The sequence below is a fragment of the Syngnathus floridae genome, chromosome 20, assembly GCF_059516105.1.
Source record: "Syngnathus floridae isolate MCC-2025c chromosome 20, RoL_Sflo_1.0, whole genome shotgun sequence".
NCBI lineage: Eukaryota > Metazoa > Chordata > Actinopteri > Syngnathiformes > Syngnathidae > Syngnathus > Syngnathus floridae.
In genome coordinates, this window is record NC_142432.1 from 4,448,663 (window position 1) to 4,473,180 (window position 24,518).

The 24,518-nt window shown below is 40.2% G+C and overlaps 4 protein-coding genes across 9 annotated transcripts in view; 2 read left to right on the forward strand and 2 right to left on the reverse strand.

Moving 5' to 3' along the window:
• Positions 1 to 5,718, reverse strand: part of LOC148380860 (partitioning defective 3 homolog) — a 124,263-nt gene extending 118,545 nt beyond the window's left edge. For 2 of the 3 annotated variants that reach the window (XM_088363402.1, XM_088363401.1), the window contains exon 1: positions 5,274 to 5,718. In XM_088363402.1, the coding sequence (XP_088219528.1) occupies positions 5,274 to 5,393 (120 nt within the window). In that variant the 5' untranslated portion in view covers positions 5,394 to 5,718. The remainder of the gene's footprint in view (positions 1 to 5,273) is intronic. The other variant, XM_088363400.1, reaches the window with a different exon arrangement.
• Positions 5,719 to 7,134: 1,416 nt separating this feature from the next.
• Positions 7,135 to 16,787, reverse strand: cul2 (cullin 2). 3 transcript variants are annotated; one of them, XM_088363606.1, is made up of 24 exons: positions 16,661 to 16,787; positions 14,795 to 14,893; positions 14,479 to 14,658; positions 14,126 to 14,272; positions 11,450 to 11,588; positions 11,238 to 11,340; positions 11,060 to 11,154; positions 10,862 to 10,967; positions 10,669 to 10,751; positions 10,490 to 10,586; positions 10,298 to 10,408; positions 10,072 to 10,234; positions 9,801 to 9,925; positions 9,611 to 9,718; positions 9,479 to 9,538; positions 9,267 to 9,395; positions 9,063 to 9,149; positions 8,825 to 8,977; positions 8,669 to 8,746; positions 8,532 to 8,598; positions 8,257 to 8,459; positions 8,084 to 8,185; positions 7,908 to 8,024; positions 7,135 to 7,836 (listed from the first exon to the last, which is right to left on the reverse strand). In XM_088363606.1, exons 5-24 carry the CDS (start codon positions 11,566 to 11,568, stop codon positions 7,705 to 7,707), a joined length of 2,238 nt encoding a protein of 745 aa, XP_088219732.1. In that variant the 5' UTR covers positions 11,569 to 11,588; positions 14,126 to 14,272; positions 14,479 to 14,658; positions 14,795 to 14,893; positions 16,661 to 16,787; the 3' UTR covers positions 7,135 to 7,704. The 3 variants fall into 3 exon arrangements, with proteins under 3 accessions (XP_088219732.1, XP_088219733.1, XP_088219731.1); XM_088363607.1 differs by lacking the exon at positions 16,661 to 16,787 and having other exon boundaries at positions 14,795 to 14,902; XM_088363605.1 differs by lacking the exons at positions 14,126 to 14,272; positions 14,479 to 14,658; positions 14,795 to 14,893; positions 16,661 to 16,787 and adding an exon at positions 12,760 to 12,934.
• Positions 14,160 to 15,588, forward strand: LOC148380863 (cyclic AMP-responsive element-binding protein 1-like). The gene is made up of 3 exons (XM_088363610.1): positions 14,160 to 14,319; positions 14,813 to 14,942; positions 15,014 to 15,588. Exons 1-3 carry the CDS (start codon positions 14,289 to 14,291, stop codon positions 15,156 to 15,158), a joined length of 306 nt encoding a protein of 101 aa, XP_088219736.1. The 5' UTR covers positions 14,160 to 14,288; the 3' UTR covers positions 15,159 to 15,588.
• On the forward strand, positions 16,128 to 24,333 carry ccny (cyclin Y). 2 transcript variants are annotated; one of them, XM_088363608.1, is made up of 11 exons: positions 16,128 to 16,825; positions 19,015 to 19,089; positions 20,063 to 20,097; positions 20,234 to 20,257; positions 20,461 to 20,561; positions 20,666 to 20,701; positions 20,792 to 20,849; positions 20,913 to 21,032; positions 21,111 to 21,277; positions 21,629 to 21,791; positions 22,288 to 24,333. In XM_088363608.1, the coding sequence occupies exons 1-11, from the start codon at positions 16,672 to 16,674 to the stop codon at positions 22,402 to 22,404; spliced, it is 1,050 nt and encodes a 349-aa protein (XP_088219734.1). In that variant the 5' UTR covers positions 16,128 to 16,671; the 3' UTR covers positions 22,405 to 24,333. The 2 variants fall into 2 exon arrangements, with proteins under 2 accessions (XP_088219734.1, XP_088219735.1); XM_088363609.1 differs by lacking the exon at positions 20,234 to 20,257 and having other exon boundaries at positions 16,131 to 16,825.
• The last annotated feature ends 185 nt before the right edge of the window (positions 24,334 to 24,518 follow it).

Here is a 24,518-nt window from a genome sequence, read left to right on the forward strand (position 1 = left end):
GATTCTCTGTGAACTGTAAATTAAAAAAATATTAGATTATGCTGGACCCAGACATAATATTTGACTTCAGTGATGTAAGCAGCATTGTCTTCTCATCAAGACCACCAATGTTGAAGGCAGGCGTGGTGTGAAAATAAAAGAGAGAAAATGGCACCGAGCCATGTGGTGGTGAGAAGACGATGTGGAAATGGTGACGGGTGTCCTTTGTGGTCTAGAAGAACTTCAGATGCCCTCACTCTGGATGATTCAAAACAGAAGGTTTAAAAGTCTCCCGAGACTATGCGTGAGAAATTTAAAGCACCAAGAAAGATCGTATTTAACGAGCAAAATTAGAGGAAGGAAAGAAGGAGTTGGTTTCTGCTGAGTCAGCAAGGAATGATCTCTGAGGGCTTTTTCCAAAAATCTGCCTTTCTGGATAGCTTAGTAAACTGACAAATAAAAGTTTCTAGGAAACTGGTTGAGTGTGACTCACTCTTAGGACTAATATGTGCTATGTAGTTAATTCACACCTCTGTGTAGTATTCACACTTGAGCTGAGATGTGAACTCTGGCAAACACACCAAGTTGCAGGGAAATTGGAAAGTTAAGGAAATTGTGCCTAAAAAAAAAAAGAGGTAATGAAAGCTTAATAGTGCTGCAGGCCTCACTTGTATGCAAAGGAAATGCATTTGTTTGAAACGCAGAGTGACTGTTGACAGTGAGCAAGAAACCGGCTCGACCAGGTCAATCACACACCCACGCACACACACTCTACAGGATGCCGCTCAGGCATTCCGTGACAAAACCGAATAATTACTGAGGAGGTCTCAGTGAGTGACAGATGTGTTGGACAGATGGGGGAGGTTTACACAGGCTTGTTATTTAAATTCATTTGCTCAAGAATGCTCAATAAGGGTCTATTAATGTGACGTGATATAATGGGACACCCACTTATTTTGAATTGTCACAATCATAAGTTGTGTAAAGTAAACACACAGTCGTCTCAACATGTTGGAAATATGGCAGGTCCATGACTTCTCTCGGAAAACTGCACACCTTGTGTAGGTGGATATTTTGAAGACTTATGGATGAGCTTGTTGGAAACAAAACACCTCTGATCCTTAAAAATGGAGGTAAACATCTTTGGCCTTTCATATAAAGGCAAGAAGAGACTTGTTAGATGAAGCCAATAAAAACTGGAGATGACGATTAATTGCCTTGACGATATAAAGATGAAACAGTACCTTGCTTGTTATAAGACGCAGCAATAAATTCTAAATCTTCCTAAGAATTATTGTTTTGGAAGAGAGAGGCTTAAAGCTCCACCGCAAACTTATTCCACATTTATTAGCCGTACGGCGACAGAAATATCGTTCAGCATCGTGCCAAATTTTACCTATCACTCGGCACATGAGGTACTGCTGAGTTTGGAATATGTCGGTCCAAACGACTGAATTTTCCTGACAGTGCCGCCAACAAAACCATGCACATATCAAGGAAGTATTTTTTTTTTCCCTCCAACAGCCTTGAGCATGTATTTTCCATTTGACAGCTTAGTGTGCATGTTTGAGAGGATATTATGGTGGGCAGATGTTTGGCAGAGCTTACATGGTTACATTTGGACAAATCCAAGTCATTTTGGATAAAAGGAGCTGAAAAGAAAATTTAACTCGTGGAAAATGGCCTGGAGTGATACAAAAGATCCATCCATTAACTTTTTATTTTTATTTTTATTGTTATTTTTATTTTCCATCCATCCATTATCTAACAGCTTGAAAAAGTCACTTACGAGCTTCAAATGAATGATAATTAACACAGAATATTCAATGAATAATAGAATGAAATGCCTCTAAGAATAACCCAGTTTAGAATATTAGAGCAACTCGGAATAGATTTTAATACGTTCACAAGTGTGATTGCCTTTAGTGCACAATTGAATATTGTAATTTAAATGACCTAAATTCTAATTACTTCAATAGCTCTGCTGCTTTAAGTCTTATGAACACAAAGTAGTGCTTAGGATGGATTACCTGACAGTGCCACACCTTTTTCCTCAACCACTGTATATGTTTACCCAAAAAGAAAAGGTGAACATTTACAATTGCCCTTTTAAGGTTCGGCGAACTCTGTTGCAACTGCAATCACGCTTGCAGAAAATCAGCTGCCGGCAAAACGTTGGATGACACCCAAGAGGGCCTGGCCTGTCATTTCGTGTCAAAACAAACCACATAGCTGGCTTTTGCTAGGACTTGCTTATTTCGCTTACATCCAGCTTTAAGAGGGAAAACGTTACCTCACAGAAATGTGAGATGAGAAAAACAACTGAAAAATAAAATGGGGAGAACTGCAATAGCCTAGAAGTTACCCCTCAAGAAAAAAAAAAGAATAATCAGCAAGACTGTCCATTGAGAAATCTCAATTTCTATATATAAAATGATTAATGTTACATTGTCTGTCTACATCAGTTGCTGCACCATTTGTAGACAGCCCTTTAACATTTATAGCACAGCAAATTAAATGCTATTTAGCACTAGCATTAGACATCAGGTTTAACACTACCATGTTTTAATAAAATATAATACACCACTAATTAAAAAGTCTCAATTGTATTATACAGCTAAAAATGTGTTTTGCAAAATAGTCTAATAAGACTTACATGCTTACACAAGTGCATGTCTGTTCTATTGTAATGTTTCTAACCGTACTGGTTAATAATTAACTGGATTCTCTGAACCATTTGGCTTCTCATAGGACGCTGGAACTCCTGTTTTATGTCTCTTATCACCGTACACTTGCTGAAAAAAAATGTCACTCTTGTATGTAGCCAGAAAAAAAAAAACATCATGCAAAGACTTGGCATGACAGCACTATTTGGCACTATTACAAGATGGCTTGCTGCATTTGGCAAGAGCTGCCAGAAATCCTTGCAGCTTTGCATGCAACACTCAAGCTCAACCCCGAATTGAGAGTTCCTCATGTCTGTTGACTCTCTCACAAGTCGTTGCAAGCCTGTGCTCTCCAGCCACCTCCACTGCACGTGTGCAACTGTTGTGTGTACACACGAGTGACATTTTAAGGGGAGGCCCTGAAATGCCCTTACCTTGACCCTAAAGAGAGACACTGTTTGATAAAGATAAGGGCCTAACTGTGGTGTCATTGATCTTAAGGCCAGTCGACGGCGTGGGGGATCCCGCAACGAATCAGCCGAGTAGGGAGGTGAAGCTCTATGAAGATGATGAGAGGTTACCGAGTCCACACTCTTATCCCGTGCTCTCTTCCCTGATGTAGCAGAAATGAATTTCTTATGCTTGACCAGAAGTCTGAACTTATCCGTCCTCAATTACCATCCATCACACCATTCGGAGATGCCATTGGTTTTTCTGCATGCGTGGGAAACTGGATCCAAAAGGGCTTTAATGATCTATGGTACGGTCTACATTTACAGTACCACAACCTCGATCAATAGACTAGTCGGCTATTCTGCTGAGTCACAGAAAATGATGCACCGGGAAATGAATACAGAATCTATCAGGGACATATAGCTGTAATTCAAAATACATATAATGGAGGTCTGCATCAGAAATATATTTGCTGTGGATGCTGTGAAATGCAGCCAGTGCAAGAACCCACATTGAATGATTTTAATATCTGATGGCACTACATTACATTACAAGGTTTAGGCAATTTTCTTTTATGTGGAATCAATTTTTACAAAAGCCTTCTGCTTAAGTCGGCACAATCACTGACACGAAAAGAAAGCCTTCGAAAGCTCCTACAGAAGAACATCACTGGCTGAGATAGAAAAGCAAAAGTTTTTGGTCTACATCAGGGGTGTCAAACTATTTTTTTTTCACGGGCCGCATTGCTGTCATAGCTTCTTTCGGAGGGCCATTATGAAATGTATGAGCACCTCATATTATATTCAGTAAAAGCTACAAAACAAACTGACAAATAACTCGTTTTCAAATCAGACGAGTAAAAACTGGTCAAATATTTAAAAAAACAATTTGCAATTCTAGTAATGACACACAAATTTGATGCACAATTTGTCTTCGCGGGCCACATAAAATGATTTGGCGGGCTCATCTGGCCCCCGGGCCTTGAGTTTGGCACCTGTGGTCTCCATCTTCTTCTGCATCCATCCACATACTTCTAATAAATCTCATAAACTGCAACTTTAGAAGGCAGATTATGATTTGTCAGTTCTGAGAACATTTGAAACTCTCAAGTGACTTTCCATACAAGCCATTATGTCTTCCAGAGGCCCAAAGGGCTTAACGGACCTGTTGCAGATGGCCATGTTCTCCGGGAGCCAACGCTTCTCCATTTACAACACCACAGCACAGATCAATGGTCCAGTCGCTTCTATTCTGCTGAGCCGCGGAAAACTATTAAGGGAAAGTGCGATGTATGTGTCAGAGGAAGTCCTCATTAAGAATGAATGTTGATATGCAGTATTTCATTACTATTTAATCAATGGAAATGCTAAGGCACTACTAACTTTTAATTCATTTACTAAGTGGATTTGAAAAGAAAGCCACAAGAAACTTTTTTGGGGGGGGCAAGGGGTCCTTTCAGGTTTGGAACAGGGGGTCCACATTCCAACATGAAGCTTGAATATGCTCCAAAACGTGGTTAGGGTTTAAAAGAGGGCAATGAGTGTCTACTTAAGTGGGATTTGTTTTTACGCTCACTAGCCACAATATTAGGTACCCCTGTATGATTCAAAGGGATAATTATATTATAGTAGATTTTTCAGGTATATGGACTTGTGTATTGTTTATTTTTAACTCCATACGTTTGCGGTGCATCTTGCAAGTGAAAAAAAAGTATTTCAAAGAATTCAGATACATTTTATAAAATTGTATTTCCGGCGTCGATTGCGTCAAACGCCAATTGATCGTTTAGTCATTCAGGTGCGCTCCTAATCAATATGCAATCAAACTCATGACTCACCTGCACGCAGAATGTTACGCGCATGTTTTGTATCACGGAACATTAATTGCACAAACAGTTCCACCAGTGTCAATCAACATGTTTTAGTTTCAGGCTGTTTTTCTAATTGTGCAACCAAATTCTGCGCGCAATAGCGCCGTTTTTGCAAGATGCATCAACTGAGCCAAAAAGTGGCCATCGGGGGGGTCCACGTTGGCTTTTTGCTCACGCTATGCACTCTTAAACCTTTATTTGCCCAACAAAAGTCGCCATGTTTCGGCTCCAGTTGCGGCTGGGGTCGCCCTGCCTCGGAGCGAGACGTTCCACATGCACAAAGTGACGTTTTGTTGTGTTCTTACCTTTGCGATCGCCCTTTTGTACCTCATGGCCGCTTGTTCGACGAGGCTGGTGACTTTAATATTTCCATCCCCGCACGGGACAACCACCCGGGTCCGTCCAAAACACACGGTCACCTTCATTTCCTCTTGTTAATTCCAAAGAGGAAAAAGACGCTGCGTAAAAAGGACGCAAACCATCCCTGGCGGTGTTGGGGAAGCGCAAAAATCCCCGCTGCGACAGTTCGAGTGAAATGCGTGCAGAACTCCAAGAAGAAATCCAGTTTCTGCTGTGACCGACTGACTTGGGTGGCGTCCTCCTCTCTTGTGTTGACTCACTTTACAGAAACTTCCCAGCCGAGCGGCTTCTCAGCGGGGAGCGCACAGCTGACATGACGCTGCGAGGGTCGTCCACATGTTGGAGCAAGCACTAGGAATGTCTCTTGTGCACAACCAATAGGGCTGGCAAAAGCACTCGCGCTCTGTATTTAACCCTTTAACAACCAAAATAAAATTTTATGACATTTGGCCAGTTAAAAGCAGTGGCGTCACAAGGACTATCTTTTAGGGAGGTTGACCTCCTAAAATATTCTAAAGCGCTTTTTTTTCCAGGAATGTTTTTTTTTTATCCCGATAAATGAAAGTAGCCCCAGTGTGTTTTTATCCAATCAAATTTGTTCTACTAGTTTAAATACAATTCCTTTATTATGAGAAGTCTAGTCCATGTTTTGTCTGCAACCTTGTTTACATTTGCAGGTTGCGCCTCTGTGTGGTTTAATAAAATAACAATAATAATAATAATAGCAACAGCCAACTCAAAGTAATGAATGGTAAGATGAGCGTGAGAAAGTTTTTGTAAAGTTAGATATTCTGTTTCACAAGTTACTAAGAACCAAGTTGCTTCGACACAAAATGTTTCCAAATTTCAGATAGATTTTTTTTCGGGGGAGGGGGGGCATACTCAGTATTATCAGGGAATTTACTGGTTATTATTTTAGTGTAAAATAGGATGCTTGAATTATTAAACCACGATGCAGAATAAAATTTGCCCCAGGACTGATATGCAGTGTGACCTAATTTACTATTGAAATCGCGAATCCCTTCTCTGGCTTCCTTCTTCCAAGCTTTTTGTGATACACTGTAGCACAAGCATTAAAGAAAAAAATGTCATCCAACAATTAAAAACGCATTTTAAAGATTGAAGCAAATCCTTCTGACTGACAAACTATGTTAGGAATGCAAATAGATTATGGGGCACTTCCATCAAGGTCAAGTTCAGACCCAAACAGAATGATTGTTTTATCCAAATGTTTCTGGAAAATCAGGTTGATTGCTGTTACGTGAGTTTTAGAGTTACAAGGTGGGAATAATAATTTAGATCAGGGAAAGAGGCTTTGCTAATTTAAATTAAAGTCTGTAAATTCATATTTCTTATTTAATTAAAATGAGCAAGCAACAATAGCTATTTCAGGCTGCTTTTAATATAGGGCATGTCTGGAGTCGACATTTGGGATTACCCCACAGTTCTCCTACGGGAGCTGAAAGTCATTCAGGTAAGTGCCTCAACCGGTTTGTTCTATTGATTTTTATTTGACATCCCATTTCCCGTTTGTGCACTCCATTTCACCTGCAACCCAAATGAGGAAAAATAATTTGTAAGTTCCACGAGTATCATCTGTATTTTGAAAAAAAAGAGAAAAAAATAAAGAGGCTGCCTTTCTTACCATTTTGTAATTTCACAGAGCAAAAAGAAAAAAAAGACTGACACCTGCTGGAGCTAAAATGTATTACACCACATTTCACAATAAAAGCTAAATTGAACACTCCCATATAAATCAGTGATTGCAAAAACATATTGACTGAAATAACATAAACCAGACAATAATTTTAAATAAAAGCCTTGTGAATTTCATTTATTTGACAAGCAGTAAGACCATGTTTGTCATTCATTTTTTACATCTGAAAGTAGATACAATAGTCAGTATAGCAGTTTTATTACAAGTTTTCCTAACCATAACATAAAAAAAACCACACACACACACACGCTCACACACACGCACACAAACAAGGGCTGCAAACATGAGGGGGGGGGGGGTTAAAAGCCAGTTTTTTTTTTTTTAGATAGGTAGCAATCAATGCATCATTGATGCCCCAATTTACTGTCGTTCTTTTATTTTCAGTTGCCTATGGGCATTCTCTTTGAGTCGTTTTACGTGCACATGTTGCACGTGGCACTGGTGATGTTGTAAACAGCTTCAAATCAGACGGTGGGTGGAGTGGGAAGTTGTCTGGCTTTCCAAGCCTGCTTTCGTCACCGTGTTGGGCTCCCAGCAGATGGCGACAGTCCGCGGAAAAAAAAACATGATGCGTGAGTCTGTTTTGTTATTGTTTCATGTGTTAAAAACCTGTACCGGCCGCAGTCATGCGGGGTTGTGCGACTTTCCCGCCGATATGGCTAAGCGATGTAGCTGTATTCATCCGCGGAGGTTTGGCTTCGCTCAATGTACTGCTTGTCGATGAGCACTTCTATGCACTTCTTGATCATACTGATGCTGGGGTTGAACCTGGCCTTGGACTGATTGATGACCTGCACGTGCGAACGAGAATTCTTACAAAACAGACTGCGAGAGGCGAGCGGCTCGACCGACACGGCGTTACCTCTTGTATGAGAGCGTTATGTCTGAGCACCTTGCGGGCCTTCATGATTCTCACGATAGCAGCTTGTAAATACATTTTGCGGTCCTCGTCGACGGCGCTCCTCGTCTGTTCCATCTCCTGTACGAGATTCAAAAGTTACATCCCCGACGGTAAAACGGTTTGGACCAGCGTCTGACCTGTGGGGTGTCCTTCTGCATTGACGTCGTGATCTTGAACTTTGTCCTTTTACTGACGAAGGACATATTTAGCGAAAATGTGGATTCGGCGTCAATCTCCTCCTTTCAGCAGAAAGAATGACATAGAGACATCAATACTCTGCTTTGTGGTCAAATCAAAAGTACTTCCGCACCTTTTCTGAGTTGTGGTTGAGCATCTTCACATCTAAAAGAGACTTGATGGTCTTCTGGAGCTCCTTCTCGTTCATCTGCGTACCATCCTGCAGCTCCTTATACGTCACCGTCAGGCTGTTATTGAAGGTGAGGAGTACAGCCATTTGATAGGTGGTCACCATAGCGACGTAGGGCTTGGACAGGTAGTTCATCTTCACTTCGCCTGATGGGAGAAGTCCAACGAACAGGTAAATTCTTGAACCTAAAAACAGTGCTACACTATTTTTTAAATTACCTGTGCAGAGGTAGTGTAGCCAAGTTAGTTTCCTTCCACTGAAATGCTGATTATAGAACAATTCAAACTGTAGGGAAAAGGGAAAACAGGATTATTGAAGAGCGATGTTCTTTTAAAGCGCCAATAAAATAATTTACCATTTGGACGCTCTTCTCCAGCTCTTGCGGGATGGCGAATGTGGAAGATGGGACGTGCGTGAGTGGCCATGCTCCAGCCTGTAAACACACGTGTTATTATATACTTTGGTTAAAAAAAAAAAAAGAAAAAAACTTCTTGACTGGCTCCTTACTCACCTGTAATACGTAAATCTGGAAACTGATACCCAAATCCACTACCGTTTCCTCTGTTTTGATAAAATTGTTAAACTTGTTGTTGAGGTCAGCGCTCACGCTCATGTCTGTATACATTCTGTGAAGTTTGCTCGTGAACTCGTAGCCGCAAGCTTGCTGTGGGAGTGGGCGGAACCATGAGCTTCATCGAGGAGCAAAAGAACAGGGAATTCAAAGACAAGCAATTTTGAATCTGATTTACCTTGAGTTTGTTGATCATGGCTTCTTCCGAGTCCATTGACAAAGATAAACCGTGTATTAGTCGCTTTGCTAGCATTCGGGCATAAAACTGAAAATAGAGGAAATGAAAACTTCATATTTTGAAGATGACTACAGACACAGTTTTATTTTTATGATTTTGACGGCTTCAAGTCAAGAGTGAAAAAAAAACAGAATAAGTTCTCACCTTTTGAAAGATGTCTTTGTCATCTATGTACTTAAAAACGGTAATGAAGCTACTCAGCTTGTCCTCCACCTCATTTTCCGTCATTCCCTTTGCCGACTTTTTCAGGAGATTGTCACAGTATTTGGCCAACTGCAAAAACACACAAGGGGAACAGTGAGACGAGACAAAACTTTAAAAATAAACCGTATTTGTAAGTGAGGGGGTGCACTGACCAGCTCTGGGGCTTTACAGACGGATTTGGGCTCTCTAAAGTTCACTACAGATGTCAAAGCCTGAGAAGAAAAAAATATACAGTTGTGTTTTACAGTGAGGCAAATTATCCGAGGTAAGCTATGGTTAGCTACCTTATCGAGCGCACTCATGAAGTGCTGGTCTCCATTCAGAACTGTGTTAATGAGCTGAACAAATTTGCTGTGAACTTCAAGCACTGACTCGACAAATAGGGTCGGCATCTAGAAGAGAGGAAAAATTCAAGTCTGGGTAAAGAATCACATGTTAAAAAAAAAAATCAACAAATAGTGTTGCATCACGAACATTTTCCAGAGAGAGATTACTGGTGCCTCGGATGCCCTCATTGTTGATATGAACCTGCAGTTCCTGGATCATGTGCAGCAGACCATTGGACACTGCTCGCAATAGCGTGTACATGTTGGCCATGTCTGGAGAAAAAAAAGAAAAAAAATCTAATTGACTAATAGTGATCTTTTTTTATCTGATTAATCAACAAAATAATCCACAGATTAATCGATTTCCCCAATAACCGTTAATTGCTGCCCTACAAAATATAGGGAGAAGAAATGCTAACCATCTCTCTTCTCCTGCCGAATAATGTTCTGGCACTCTGCGTGGAGGAACTGCAGATGATCTGCCACCATCCTCTGCTGGCATTCATTGATGACTTTGGCATAGGAGCTGGGATGCAGGTACTTCCGACACCGCATCTCTTCATCTTTTAACCGCCCCAAAACCTGGAGGAAGGAATAAATACAAATTAGTATCTGCTAATTTAATAAAAAAATAATAGGACCTACCTTCTCCATATACTGTGAACAGTTGGATTCTTGGAGTAAATTCGAAGCTTCCTGTTTGTAATACTCTCCCGTTTTTGTCACAAACTGCCCTTCAAATATTTCCTGATAAAACTGCAACACAATGACACCAAATGAGCGTCCTCCATTTTTTACACTGCGTCTTCTCATTTGGGTCATCAAAAATCATCTCACCTTGAGTGGAAACTTCTTCTTGTACTGCTCCACGTGAACAAAAGAGTTGATAACCCCGTGGATGACTTTCTGGTTGGGGTTCTCGCCACAACGGTCACTGTAGGGACAAAGGAGGAATTTTGGTTTGACCTTCTAACTACCCTCCACCTGCATTTCAGATTGCGTGAGAGAAATATTACTTTTTGATTTCATTCAGCAGCATCCGGATCAGAATGGCTTGAAGAGGCTCGATCATTAGCTTCCTCCACATATCAAGCGCCAACTACAGTGTCAAAAGATAAGAGCAAGCAACAATTCAACGTTACTTGACCCAAATCACCCAAATGTGCATTGCATTGAAAAAAAAAAATTGTATATTATATCAGTCAATACCTCGCCGATCTCCATTAGTGGCTCATTCGTGTCAACTCCCCCGTAGCCAAAATTTAGGTCCGCTTGTGTTAGTTTGTTGTTCTTAATGAACTGTGTGTTGAGATACCTGGAGAAGGAAATGTTTTTTCTTTTGTAATCAAACTTAGACTTGAGGTTGACTCACGCAGGTCCCAAATTAACACTCAACGGTGTTGTTACCTGTACAAGCAGTCCATGTAGTCCGCCCCTTTGCTGTATTCATCCCAGTATCTGTGGTACATCACTAAAACCTTCTCTTCCGATTCCAAGACTTTCTACGACGCAAGCGCAGGTAGGAAAAATATTTGACCAAAAGCCACATGTAGTCATAACACTTGGGATTCGCCGTTGTGCTTACCTTGTACAAATTCCGAACATGATTCTCGAGAAAGACCTTTGTTTCGGTGTATAATCGTTCACCTAAAGGTTCAGGGTATGCGACACACAAGGCATATATATCACTGGGGTCGCAGTTTAGGAAATATGTTGCATGATAGGGGTCGCAAAATAATATTTTTCAATTTTTTTTTGTTAAATAATACATTCATTCAAAAAAAATGGTCAGGATACGAGAACCGGTCATTCCACGTTGCTCTTTCCACATAGTCGAGCATCACAACAGCCTTGATTGTCGTTAGTAACTTGCTCCATGTCTCGTCGAAATCCACCACCCGTGGCTTCAAGGACATTGTGTCGCCTTTCTATTAGCCTGATAAGAATGGAAACACAATCATTAAACACATAGCCACAAGTTTTGCTGTTGGTTTTGGACGTTTGAGCTCTGTCTGCATACTTACTATTTTTGAGTAATCAATTAATCATTGCAATTCTGAATAAAATAATTAATCACTGACAATTCTTTTAATTATATGTTTAAAAATGTCATGGGAAGTACAGGTACCCTACATTATTTTTTTCAATTCAATATACGTGTATAAATTATTTATTTATCTATATATCCGGTTTTCTACACCTTGGTCGATGCATCTTCTGCATCACTGATGACTTTGGCATAGGAGGTTGTCTAAGTCTCTTAAAATCATCTTGCACAGATTAGTTCCAACCACAATGCATTTGTAAAATATGTACACAAATAATTATGACATGAATAAATCTGCTTGGCTATATACTGTACATCTAAACATTTTATGAATGCATTTCACGATTATTACTTTGAAGCCTTTAAATTTTAAAGGGTTTAAAGTTTTAATCCTTTGTATGTCTAAGTACTTGACTTTTGGACCGGATGGGGTCGACATTGGGGATAACATTGGAACTGGTTAATGGAAAGATGCGAGCGCCCTGCGTGATGCGCCCTTGAGCAAGGCAGCGAACCCTCAAGCCGCACAAAAGCATTATACCGGTCGAAACTCTTTATTTGCATGCACGCGTGTTAATTGATTTATATGTTATGCGATGCATGCAACAAAAACAGCGGAATAAAACGTGACTTAATCCTCTTGGTTAAAAATAGTGTAATAAATGAGTATCATACAAAAACGTCAGCCACTGGATTGCTACTAGCTACCCTTTAACGGTCGTTGTTTATTGACGCTTGTACAACATGACGTGTGTCATTAATAATTAGACTTCTTATAAAAATAAAAAAAGGAGGGCAACCAAGTGAAAGTTAGCGTCTGCCGGAATGTCATTCCCAAAATAGGATGCCTAGCGAAAGAGCTAACTAGCATCGCTCTTAGCATGCTACTTCTCCCTCCTCATTTCCAATGGAAGGTACCAGCTAACAGCTAGCAGAAAGCTATCGCGAGCAAATGGTTATCTCCTTTGCGATATCCTTCGTTTGGCATTGACAGCTCAGTAATTGTGTTGCTGAAACGACAACTACCACGTCCAATGATAAATATCGGAAGTGTACCTACCACTGTACAGTAAATCCTTGCAATAAAACTCAAGTTTCTACGCTGTCACAGGCTTGATGTGTCTCACTGCTCCTGCCTGTCTCTTGGGTTATACTATATTCAAACATAGGGGGACATTGTGCGGTTCCGTGAATTGGTCTCTAACAATGGTTTGGAGTAACACGTGCAGTAAAATATGTTTTTAATAAATAATAGTTTGTTATCTGGTTATGAATAAGAAATTTAACGGGCAAATTAATTTTGTTTAAGACGTTAGCACAAACTTCAATAAGTGGTATTTCCTGAAACTACGGAAGCCCATAGGAAATAGTCGCTCACCTAGGTCCTTTATTATATATGTATTATAATTTTAATTTTCGCCAGTTAAAAACGAGAGAATGTGTAGGAGGATTTAACTGTTCATCATACGAAAATTTCAATCAACTAATTTTCTGAAATAATATGAGAAGAGAATGACAATGGAGATGGGGAATATAGTCTGAGCAATTCAAAATTGACCTGACATTTATAAAAAATAAATACAACAAAAACATAACAAAATAAAAAATAACGTTGAAATGATAACAACTGCAAGTAGAAATAAATATTGCAATTGCTTTAATTCACGTTGCAATTAATTTATCAGAAGAAAATGTCATATACAGTACTACTTAATCTCTAACGTAAAGCAGAGGTCTTTATATTTGCCCATTTTCTTGTCAGTCCACATTAAACAGTATTTAATGCATTGCAACAATTGGATTCTTATCCTGTTGTAATATTTGATAGGTTTGCTGTTTTCCCACATAACAACAGCAGAGGTCGACAATTGCCTTAATCCTAACTGTTTTTCGTCCAAATTAATATTATTTCTGCTTCGTAGCAAATACACACTGGGTGCAGTCAGCACCAAACAGACCTAAATATCAAATGTATTTGAAAATTTAATTGAAAAGGCCATGTAAAAAAAATAATAGCAGCGTAAAGTTCAAATAGTGAGGTACTGTAATTAATTCTGGGAAAAACATATACCAATAAGGCGATCATTATTTCAAGATAATGCCAGCACATATCATACATGCATTTCTCCTTGAAAACCCAAGATAATGTGCAATTCTAGACATTGCTCAGAAAGCTAAAACAATCTCCAATAATTTCAAATGCAAAGCCTAACTCTATCAGAGGTCCCTGTAAAGTTCCTCTGTTAAAAAAAGGTCAAAACTCCATGCAAGAGTTGGGAAAACATGGTAAGTACATCGATGGATTAAAAAAAAGTGTAAAAAAATCTTGCATGTAAATTGAAGTCTTCTGAGTCATGAACTAACCATGAACGAAAGAAATAAAAACTCTCCCCACAGACAAACAGCAGAGGCCCTGACTGACTCACAGCGAGCAGCAGTCGACATTGGAGTCCAGTGATGTCATAATGATGTCAATGCCCCTAATTGTAAGTTCCACAACCCTGCCGCCGCTGACTGTGGTAATATTTTAGTCAGCGTGAAGACGCGGGAAGGGACACGATCTCTTGAAAATCCTGGGAGTAAAAAAGTATGGCTGTTACTGGGGATGAAACAGAAACAGGTATGTTTCTTTATTTATTCTACTTCACTAAAAAAGCAGCTTTTTCTTATCGTACACCCCAAAAATAATTTTTGCAATCCATCACATCAGCAATAACCATCGAAACTCGTAACAGAAAACATGCTTGTGTCATCCTTAATAGTTTGTCATATATTTTACCATGGAAGCAATATTTCCCAGAGTGAGGCGTTCATTTTGACAAGAGTCGGCTTTTGTCTCTTTTTACACTCTCCCCCTCTCCTTCAGTGAAATGCTTCAGTGCTCTGCCCACGCAAAGCAAATAGCAGCAGTTGCTTACGTCACTGCTGTTCCTGATAAAGGTCTCCAAAGTATGTAATCCTGCGAGTAAAATGGAGACTGACGTCAGCGGCCAGCTTTGGTGTGAATCTACATAATATCTCAGAATTTATGTGTTGCATTTGAGAAGGGAAATCAAATTCTGTCGTGGAAACAGTGAGGTGGTTAAAGTCCAAACCTAGTTATGTTTTTGCAGGCTCCACAGGTGAGCTCACGGGAACCAGCTCCATGCACCCGTTGGCTGTGGCACAAAGCAGCAGTCACAGCCACCAGAAACCTTTTGAGGATGTGACACAGAAGAGGGAACAACGCTTGATGAAGAATAGGTATTTATCTTGACTCATATGTTTTAACCTAGTTAATGGCTTGAATGAGTTGTTTTGTGTGATTCCTCCAGGGAAGCCGCCCGGGAGTGTCGACGGAAGAAGAAAGAGTATGTTAAATGTCTGGAAAATCGGGTGGCGGTGCTTGAAAATCAAAACAAGACTCTGATTGAGGAGCTTCGGGCCATGAAAGAAATCTACAGACACAAAGTTGATTGATTGAAAAGGAGAAAGGACAAATACCCGCAAAACTTTCTGTAAAGCAGAAATCCCTGTTGTTACATATTTGTGATTTCAAACTCATGCCAACATCAGTAAACAACTACATTCTGGTTCAAATCAGTCTTCAAGATCATGTGTTGGAAACAGGAGGAAAAAAAATGAAGCACACAAAGATGCAAGTAAGACAAAACCAGGGGTTGTTGATGATTTTTTTTAAATGTTTTTTTTTTCATCCAAATGTAATTTAGATGCATGTGATATTTTGTGATTGGCAAACTCAAATTGCTAACTAGCAAGAAAGTTCAAATTTTACATAGCACATATGTGCAAATGTTAAATTATGGCAGTTACTGGTACGGTTATTCTTTTCCTACAGAAAACTACATGTTTGCAAATGTCTTGTTTTGATTAAACACATAAATAAGCAGTCTGTTTTCAAAAGTGAATATTTACTATTGAGAGGATATTTTTCAAATGTTTGTAATTTAATTTTACCTACACAAAACAAACCCTGCTTGACCTGAAAAACCTTTAGTTTCACTGCATTGTGAAGTAGTCATTAAATTAAGATTAAACACTCCTGACCAATAGGTAGCGCTGCTGCATAAACTGGCAGTGGTTGACGATTACGGCAAACGAGGAAGAAAAGGCAAACCCGAGGTGTCAATTCTCTAGTTCGATCTAACCATACTTCGAGCGGCCTGACCTAATACGTTAGTGCATCCGCCATATTGCATGTGTCCGATTTCACTGTACTATATAGCAATGCAAGCAAATAGACTGACTTCAACTCAAGTAAACATAAAGTATGAAAAATGTCAGGTAATGGTAGCTGAGTAATTATTTTGAAAATCAGATTGGTAAATCTATTTAACCAGGTAAGACTAATTAGTTTGGACGCTGCAGTTGACACATTCAATATGGCAGCATTGTTGCCGTACAATTCAACACTACAGCAGTTTGGGTCTAGGTATATTTGGATATACGGGGCAGAAGGGGGAAACATCCCCAATGCATATGAGCGCAACATGGTAGCGGAGGAAGCCACCGATGTCCACATCGCATCGGCTACAATGTAGCACCGATTATTTTTTTAGACGAATATTGCCAAACGTGCAAAAAGTGTCATGTGTTGGTCCTCGCTTGGGCGCAGGAGCGCAATAAAATGATTTGATGAGGAAAAACAAGGAGGGGACGCTCAGTCTGGAATAACAAGACGAACGGAGTCGTCACTGGTGAAAGCTAAGTGTTACATGGAGGCTCAAATCTGCGTTCGCCTGAAGCTTTGGGCTGATCGCCACTTCTCTTAGCTTTATTTGGGATCTTAGCGGCATTGCTATGGCTCGGAGTCGGCAGTTAATCGTATCCTAGGCCGAGGAAAGGGTGTGTAACGCGAGCGGATAACGGGGCCAGTTCGTCTCTTCGGATTACCGCCCAGCCTGTTCCTCTTTCCCATAACAAGAAACTAAACGTTGTGTCAAGCAAAGAGTATTAATCACCTTATTTCGTCATGGGGAACACACCTTCGTGCTGCGTGGCGTCGAGCCCTAAACACCGGCGGAACAACCACTCCAGACTGGAGCCCTATCGGCCAGAGCCGGAGCTGAGCCGGGAGGATACGGGCTGCAACCTCCAGCACATCAGCGACAGAGAAAATTTGGACGGTAAGCAAGATGTTAATGCTCCTTGTGAATTCTTATTTTTGCAACTCGTACTTGCAAGTAAATGACCCACCCACTCATTGCAGCAGTACTCTTGTGTATTTATTCTAATGCCCCGGTTTAGTGAGCCTCATTTAATGAGAAATATCACAGAAGGAAATTTATAGTAATTACAAAGCGATCAAACTATTTGAGCACACACGGAGTAGCAAACAGATTTAGTCTCTCTAAATCCCCCTCAATCCCGAGCAAATAATAAGGAAGTATTTTTTATTTATTTTTTTGGAGGCGTTCAGGTTCAGTGATTTGTGTTTCCATGAAGAAATACAGTGCTGTAGGGAGAATGAAAGTAACAGCTTCCAGATTTTGCAACTAGCATGTGATGGAAAAAGAAAGTCATTCATGAAAACTGCTGACACCGATGACGTAAGCAACATGCCTGCTCATCCCAAGTACAGTTTGTATAGGTAGTGGCCCTCGCTGTAATTCAGCCTTTTTGCAAACCTGTCATTTTTCCAACAATAGAGATCTACACGACAAAACCTGAATGTTAGTCAAGGCCGACATCTGTAAATGAACAATTGCTCCGGGCGCCAACATTCCTCTCTGTCTTGTGCTGAAGTTAATTTGCGGGGTGAACATATTGATGAGTCTTGCTAGCAGGCTAATTGAAATCTGGGCATGGATTATTTATGCCTGGTTGATGAGCCTGGGGAGTCTCCAAAGTATGAGTTCCAGACTGGTTGACCTACATGTCAACCATACTTTTAACTACTAATAAATGCTGTATATATTTATTAAACATAATTACATTTGTCATACACTTCTCAAGGTCACTGAATTTACTTTTGTTCCTAATCAGAATGATATATAATGACCCTGCTATGCTATTAATGTCACTTTTCTATCGGGCTTAGCCGCAATTAGTGGAGTAAATCGGGGCGGGGGGGCGAGGCAGATTTAAAGACAGCAAAAGCCTTTGAATGTCCTGCCTCCACCATCTGAGTCGTCTCAAGTTAGCGTTGCCTAGTTACAGCGAGAAGATGTGGGGATGAGAGGGGAGCGAAAAGGAGGAGGGTGGGTGTGCGACTCTGTTGGGTGCAGAGCAAATGACTACCCTCGACTTGCCATGGAGTCTTCAACCCCTACACACTCTTAGCACTGAACCTTCTGCCACCCCTCTTCTTTATTTGCAATAAAAATGCATGCTTTCGTTTGCAGCAACCATTTTATGTCCTGAGAAAACACCCTACTTATTTCACTCCGATCAAATAAGACTTCTGTCTTGCCACCCTACTTCTTCGAGTCTTATGAACAAGACAGGAGATTGTTGTCACATGTACTAAACTCGCTATCGGCCTCTTGGCACCTTCCCTAACTAGTTTTCTTATCGTGTTTTTCATCCATTTTTGAAATGTCACTGTTGTGAGTAATCAGCAGATTAGCCTACCACGCTAATACGTTTTCAACACTCCAGCGCAGGAAGTTGGACTCTTTAAGATCACCCCATGTTGAATGTTGGGAGCAAACTCGTGGAAGTAGAGCCCGCACCAAAGGTCACTGACACCAGTCGTCTATTTCCTGTCTGAAATAATGCAACCATTGATTTGCACTTTGAGTACAATGTCCCAGTGATTCGGGAATGACTTGATCCGATACCCCCTCCCCGATCCCCAACAGTTGTGAGGATCGTTTAACCGTCTTTTCTACGCACTGTACCATCCTACATTGATGTGGTTCTTTGCCGCCTTTCAAGTGTCTCGCTAACAAAAAAGGATTGCAGTTCAAAAGGGTTTGACATAATAGCTATTGCTGGATGCATAACCCAAAGAGGCTTGTTAGCATAATGCTAGGTTTGAAAGGTATCGTTTTTTTTCTGCAGCTTTTTCTTCTCACGTGCGCACCCTACACTTCCTCCTTCTCGTTCTGACCTCCGAGTGTGTTTGACCTTTCCTGTTTCACCGACATCAACCAGGAAACTGTTTACAATGCGCTCATTGCACACTGACCGTTCTTGGCTGTTTTCCACAACCTTTGTCGATCGGATGAAGTCCATAGCGCCATTGTTTCGCTTTGTGCCTGAATTGCCCCAGAAAAAGATTTTGGAAGCTTTTTGAAACTTTCCTACAGCTTACATGATTTTTTTTATGCTCATTGCCCTTGTATCATAATGATTTCTGTTCTATTTTCAGATCTGCCGATGGAGTATAATCCCTCTGACCATCCTCGAGCCAGCACCATCTTCCTTAGCAAGTCCCAAACTGATGGTGAGTTTTACGCTTTCATCTACCCAAACATTTCCTGCATCCTTCATCAGATTTTTTTTTAATAGAAGCATTTTGCTCATCTTGAATAACTGTAGTTAATGGCAGAAAAATCCCCCGAAATGTGATGGATTTTTTTTTTTGGAGTCGAGACATAATCTGCTCAATGGGATTATAAGAGGCTTATAAAATTGTTCCATTTTCACACATTGTAGCAACATTTGTCTGCCTGAAGAATTCGAGGTCTCATTTGATGCAATGCTCTTTTATTGGCCTCATTAATCTCTTGGCTCTAATGGCCCCTGCTTTCTAATTATGTTTATATAAGAGAAAAACAGGGAGAGAAACAAGAAGGCTTTATTTTGAATTTAAAAGTGTTCTTGTTACGTTTCTAAATGACATTTTGTGAAGGTATGGCGACAATTTGGGCTTTTGTTTTTACAGTTGCTGTGCACAGCAAGCGAGGTAAGGGCGCGACTGTGTCGTGCTCACTGTGCTTCACTTGTTGCCGTCAACTCATTACGCCAAATGTTGCTGTTTTTTTTTTTAATGGTGTGGCTTTGCAGTAAATTTTAGTTTTGTAACCGTGTGCATGTTTGGTCGATGAGATGCTCTCTTCTATTTCTACTAAAGTGATCATTTTTATTTTCTTGATTTTATTGCACTTAATTCAGGGTGTTGCTACTGATTCAAATTTGAAAATAAAGCTTGGGATTCGTTTTAGGATGTGGGCGCGTGTGCATCTGTCTCCCAAAAAAGGATTAATTTGTTTTAATCTTATTAAAGCTAAAAATATCAATGTTAATTACTTTGCACTTAAGTTCTCATTAGGTTGAAAGAAAAAGTCCACTGCAGCGTTATTTATTATGGTGCAGTGTTACACCATACAATCCTGGATCAATGCTGACACCTGTCGGCGAGGATGTGGTATTGCAGGATTGCGATTTATTTACTTTTTCCATGTCTTTTTTTTCAGTACGAGAAAAGAGGAAGAGCCTTTACATCAATCATGTAAGTATAATAATAATATTAATAATAGAAAAAATCCACTTTGAGGGAGCGTTTTTTTCTCCATTGTTCACTTAAAAGTGGATCAATGTTGCCGTGTTGCAAATAGTAATTGTTGTCTCTGATTTGTTTTTGCAAGTTCACACACATTTCGGAAAGCAAGGTAAAAAGTAACCTGACCACCGTGGTGTTGTGTGTCCGTCATTCAAACGATACATCCTCATTTGCTAAACTGACAACTATTTGGTGCCATTACATCCCTCCTGATTTGTATTTTAAAATCCTCCATAGCTCATATTATGACTACTCCAATATAGTAAAAATGCAAATGTACTTTGCTTTTAATTTTTTGTTTCTTCACTCCAGCATCATTCAGGCTTGGTGAGAAGGAAGTACAGCTCGTGCTCTACTATATTCCTCGATGACAGCACTGTCAGTCAACCCAACCTCAAATACACCATTAAATGGTAATTAATTTTTTTTTCTTTACCCCCCGCTACATTATATATACAGCATGCGTTTAATACCTTCACCAATGAGTTAATTATCTTTTATTGTGTTGTTTTTCCAGTGTAGCCCTTGCAATATTCTATCACATAAGGAACAGGTAAGAAAATATTTCATCAAAGCTATTTTCTTTCAATTATAACTTCATATTGTGTATTCATGCATTATTGAATCCTGTCTTTTATTCCAGAGAGGTCGACGGAAGAATGCTGTTAGACATATTCGATGAGAAGCTGCATCCGTTGTCGGTAAGAATCGACCTTTGGCACGGCACCAATTCAAGCCTGATGTGTATCATATCATCACTGCAGAAGTCGGAAGTTCCTCCTGACTACGATAAGCACGACCCTGAGCAAAAGCAGATTTATCGCTTCGTAAGGACGCTGTTCAGCGCCGCGCAGCTCACGGCCGAGTGTGCCATTGTCACATTGGTGAGTTCGCAATTGTGGGAACAAAAAAAAAAAAAAAAGAGATGCAATAATCACTAGTTTTCTTCTGTTTGTTAAAAGGTGTATTTGGAGAGGCTCCTGACCTATGCCGAGATTGACATTTGTCCCGCCAACTGGAAGCGGATTGTTTTAGGAGCCATCCTTCTGGCATCCAAAGTTTGGGATGACCAGGCGGTGTGGAATGTAGACTACTGCCAAATTCTCAAGGATATCACTGTGGAGGACATGTGAGTCAAGATGAAAACATTTTTCTTCGCTTGCTAGTATGAGTTTGTGTGCATGGAGATATTGGAGAGAGATGTGGGGAGGCAGAAATGGAATGACGTTTGCCTTGTTTGTGCGTCTCGCCTCATACGTGACTTAGCTTTTCAACACAGATTTCCTTAGGAGATCAATTTCCAATCCCCGACAGCCTCACTTTGCAAAATAAATACACACGGCCCAGAATAACTGGATGATTGCCACAGTTAGAATCGGGTTTGGTTGTCACTGAGGCTAAATTTAGCCAATGTGTTGCTGGACGGATGCTTAGCAGTATGTTCTCAACTCACCGATCCTTTTTTTTCCCCCCAACCAAGGAATGAGCTGGAGCGGCAGTTTCTGGAGCTGCTTCAATTCAACATCAACGTGCCGTCCAGTGTCTACGCCAAGTATTACTTTGACCTGCGTTCTCTGGCAGAAGCAAACAACCTCAGTTTTCCTCTCGAGGCCCTCAGCAGAGACAAGGCCCAGAAACTTGAGGTGAGCAGTGGCCGCTCAAAATGAATACTCGATAGGTTTAGTCCAAAAAAGATTAATAAAACACAAGCTATATTTGTAGTAAAGATGTCAATGAATCGATTAGTCTGCAACAAATCGATGATCAAATCATATTTTAATTTGAGCCCTTTACGGATACAATAGAAGAATCCAATGCATTATTATTGTAATAATTAATTACTGTATTTTCCGCACTATAAGGCTCACCTAAAAACCTCCAATTTTCTCAAAAGCCGACAGTGCGCCTTATAATCAGGTGCGCCTTATATATGGACCAATATTGAGCCAGGCGTGTCCAAAGTCCGGCTCGCGGGCCAAATGTATATATCTTATATATGGACAAAGTTTTAAAATGGGCCATTCATTGAAGGTGCGCCTTATAATCCAGTGGGCCTTATAGTACGGAAAATACGGTAATAGTTTCTATCATTTTATTAATAAAAGTAACAAGTATCTGATTTCTATTTTTGACCTCCAGGCTATATCCAGGTTGTGTGACGACAAGTACAAAGACCTGAAGAAACTAGCAAAGAAGCGGTCAGTGAGTTCTGACAACCTGGTGATGGTGCGGTGGTGTCCGGCCATCATTTCCTAACGATGGCCATCAGCAGGATTGAGTAAGTGGAACCTGTCAGCTGACTCTGCCTGGTTAGCAGGCAAACTTAGCAGGCGGAGCGGCTGTCCTGTGGATATGTGCGTCTGTCCCGCCCGAGAGACACACAAACACAATCTGGCACTTTTACAAACGCAAGATTGCACCTCTCGAGTTGTAAATAACACTGCACTGAAGGGCGGAACAAGCCGGAGCGGAACCAAACGGAAGCGCGTGAGTGCGACAAAATGAAGAAGTGCAGACGTCGGGTTGAAAAGCGAGACCACGAAGGAGAAACGACAACGAGACAAAAGTAGCGGCGCAGCTACATTCCTGTCATTTTTAAACCTCTCCCGTCTGTTTCTTATCTTTTACGATCTCGTAGAGCATTTTAAATTCTCCATCTTTTCCACTTTCCAGCATTTGAGCTCATTCCCATTTCAATGCTACACAACAGTGTACATTCCATTTTACATATCGCCACCTCTCTTTTGATTTCCGTATGTTACACAGTGTTGATTTAGCGAACAGCCTTACATCTGGCATTCCTGAGCCAACAGAAAATCAGTGTCAGACCTCCATTTGACACTTTTGACAGTCTGGGGGGGGCTGGTAACGTGAACTCTTCTTCTTCTAAGTGGCTCTCTTCCAACTCAGATCTTCACGTCAAGCAATATTCATGCATTGTTACAGTCAGGTAGAATGAAGCATGCATACTTGAGGGGAGGGAGGGGGCGGGGCTTGGGTCGGCGGGGGGGCTCTGGCATTCAATTCTCAGTCGGAAATGTACTTCAAAGGTCACGTTGTACTTTCTTCACTGCCATTGTCCTGACCTGTGGTGCCTGGAATAACCAATTTCAACTCCTTACCACTGATGAGAAGAACAAATAACTAACAAATCATTTTGATTCCCACTACCTTTTTTTATGGTTCTTCCTGCTTACTAAAACAGCACAATTAAACACTCTGTATTCAGAAGCTACTACTAAAAAAAAACTCTTCAGGGTAGTTTTGTGTTCTGGAGACGAGCTGAATGACGTTATTATTATATGTGATGATTAACACTGTTCACACACAGATTGTATACGTTTTGCTAAATTGTCTCTGTATAGTGTACATAACAGTGCCAGTTTGCAACATCTGCGGTTGTACTGTTAGAATATTTATATTAGATCCAGTTTCTACTGTACATGAGGCGGGCAGCAATTGTGACAAATCATTCAAAGAATTTTGAGTTCTAAAGATTTAAATGGGAGCTACTTTTGTCTTGATTCTTGTTACAATGTTTTCTACTTATAAAACGGTTGTCATGGTAACACGGTATATAGGGCAATACAATTATAGGTGCACAGTAAATGATTTGTTACCATATATATATATATATATATATATATATATATATATATATATACATATATACATATATATAAAATGTGAATTATTTTAAGACCTGGTTGCCGCATAGTTTTTTTTGTATTTTAGCTAGCTTGCTAGCAATTCACACCAATTTGGACCAAAGATGTTTGATTAAAATCAATTGTATTGTTGTGCATACAATATGGGTCAAGGATTTTAGAATTGTGACAAGACTGAAGACATAATTTTTGTTACCTGTGTTTAATAAAAATATCTGAATACTGTTAAGAATGTTTTTGTTTGGGATTAGGCTCGACAGTAAATTCTACTTCTTCATAATTTTCCGCATAATTCTCTTTTCAGTCCATTTGTCGTGGAGCTGATAATTTATTTTCACGAAACCTCTTGACGTCATCAGCAATGAATTATTATCTCGCCTGTCAACCATTCGGTCTTGTTTGCCCTTCTGATCTTTTTGTCAATTATTCCTTTGTTTGCTGCTATTCTATGAAATACCGCAAGCCATCTGAAACCCTGTGCAAGAATTAAAGTATAAAAAGTTGCATTAAACCCAAAGTACGGTTCCCTTCTGTTTAAAGTGGAAACTGATCAAACCATTTCACAAAAGATTCTAAATCTCCTTTTGGTTTGAACAAATTTTTCAATCATGGTTCAGTTTATGCCAATTGGATGTCGCTGGTGAAATGAATAGGGGTGGGTGAGGGGGGCTTGTCTGTGTTCATCCTTTCAGTTGGGAAATT

What these genes read in the sequence shown, in the direction of transcription:
- cul2 (XM_088363606.1), bottom strand. Translation starts at nt 11,568, where the DNA reads ATGTCCTTGAAGCCACGGGTGGTGGATTTCGACGAGACATGGAGCAAG. An exon ending in TCGGCAGGAGAAGAGAGATG is followed by an intron (nt 9,926 to 10,071) that starts GTTAGCATTTCT and finishes TTTTTTCTCCAG; the next exon opens with ACATGGCCAACATGTACACG. An exon ending in GTAATCTCTCTCTGGAAAAT is followed by an intron (nt 9,719 to 9,800) that starts GTTCGTGATGCA and finishes CCTCTCTTCTAG; the next exon opens with ATGCCGACCCTATTTGTCGA.
- LOC148380863 (XM_088363610.1), top strand. Translation starts at nt 14,289, where the DNA reads ATGGCTGTTACTGGGGATGAAACAGAAACAG. An exon ending in TGGGGATGAAACAGAAACAG is followed by an intron (nt 14,320 to 14,812) that starts GTATGTTTCTTT and finishes ATGTTTTTGCAG; the next exon opens with GCTCCACAGGTGAGCTCACG. An exon ending in CAACGCTTGATGAAGAATAG is followed by an intron (nt 14,943 to 15,013) that starts GTATTTATCTTG and finishes TGATTCCTCCAG; the next exon opens with GGAAGCCGCCCGGGAGTGTC.
- ccny (XM_088363608.1), top strand. Translation starts at nt 16,672, where the DNA reads ATGGGGAACACACCTTCGTGCTGCGTGGCGTCGAGCCCTAAACACCGG. An exon ending in TAGCAAGTCCCAAACTGATG is followed by an intron (nt 19,090 to 20,062) that starts GTGAGTTTTACG and finishes CTTTTTTTTCAG; the next exon opens with TACGAGAAAAGAGGAAGAGC. An exon ending in ACAAGGCCCAGAAACTTGAG is followed by an intron (nt 21,792 to 22,287) that starts GTGAGCAGTGGC and finishes TTTGACCTCCAG; the next exon opens with GCTATATCCAGGTTGTGTGA.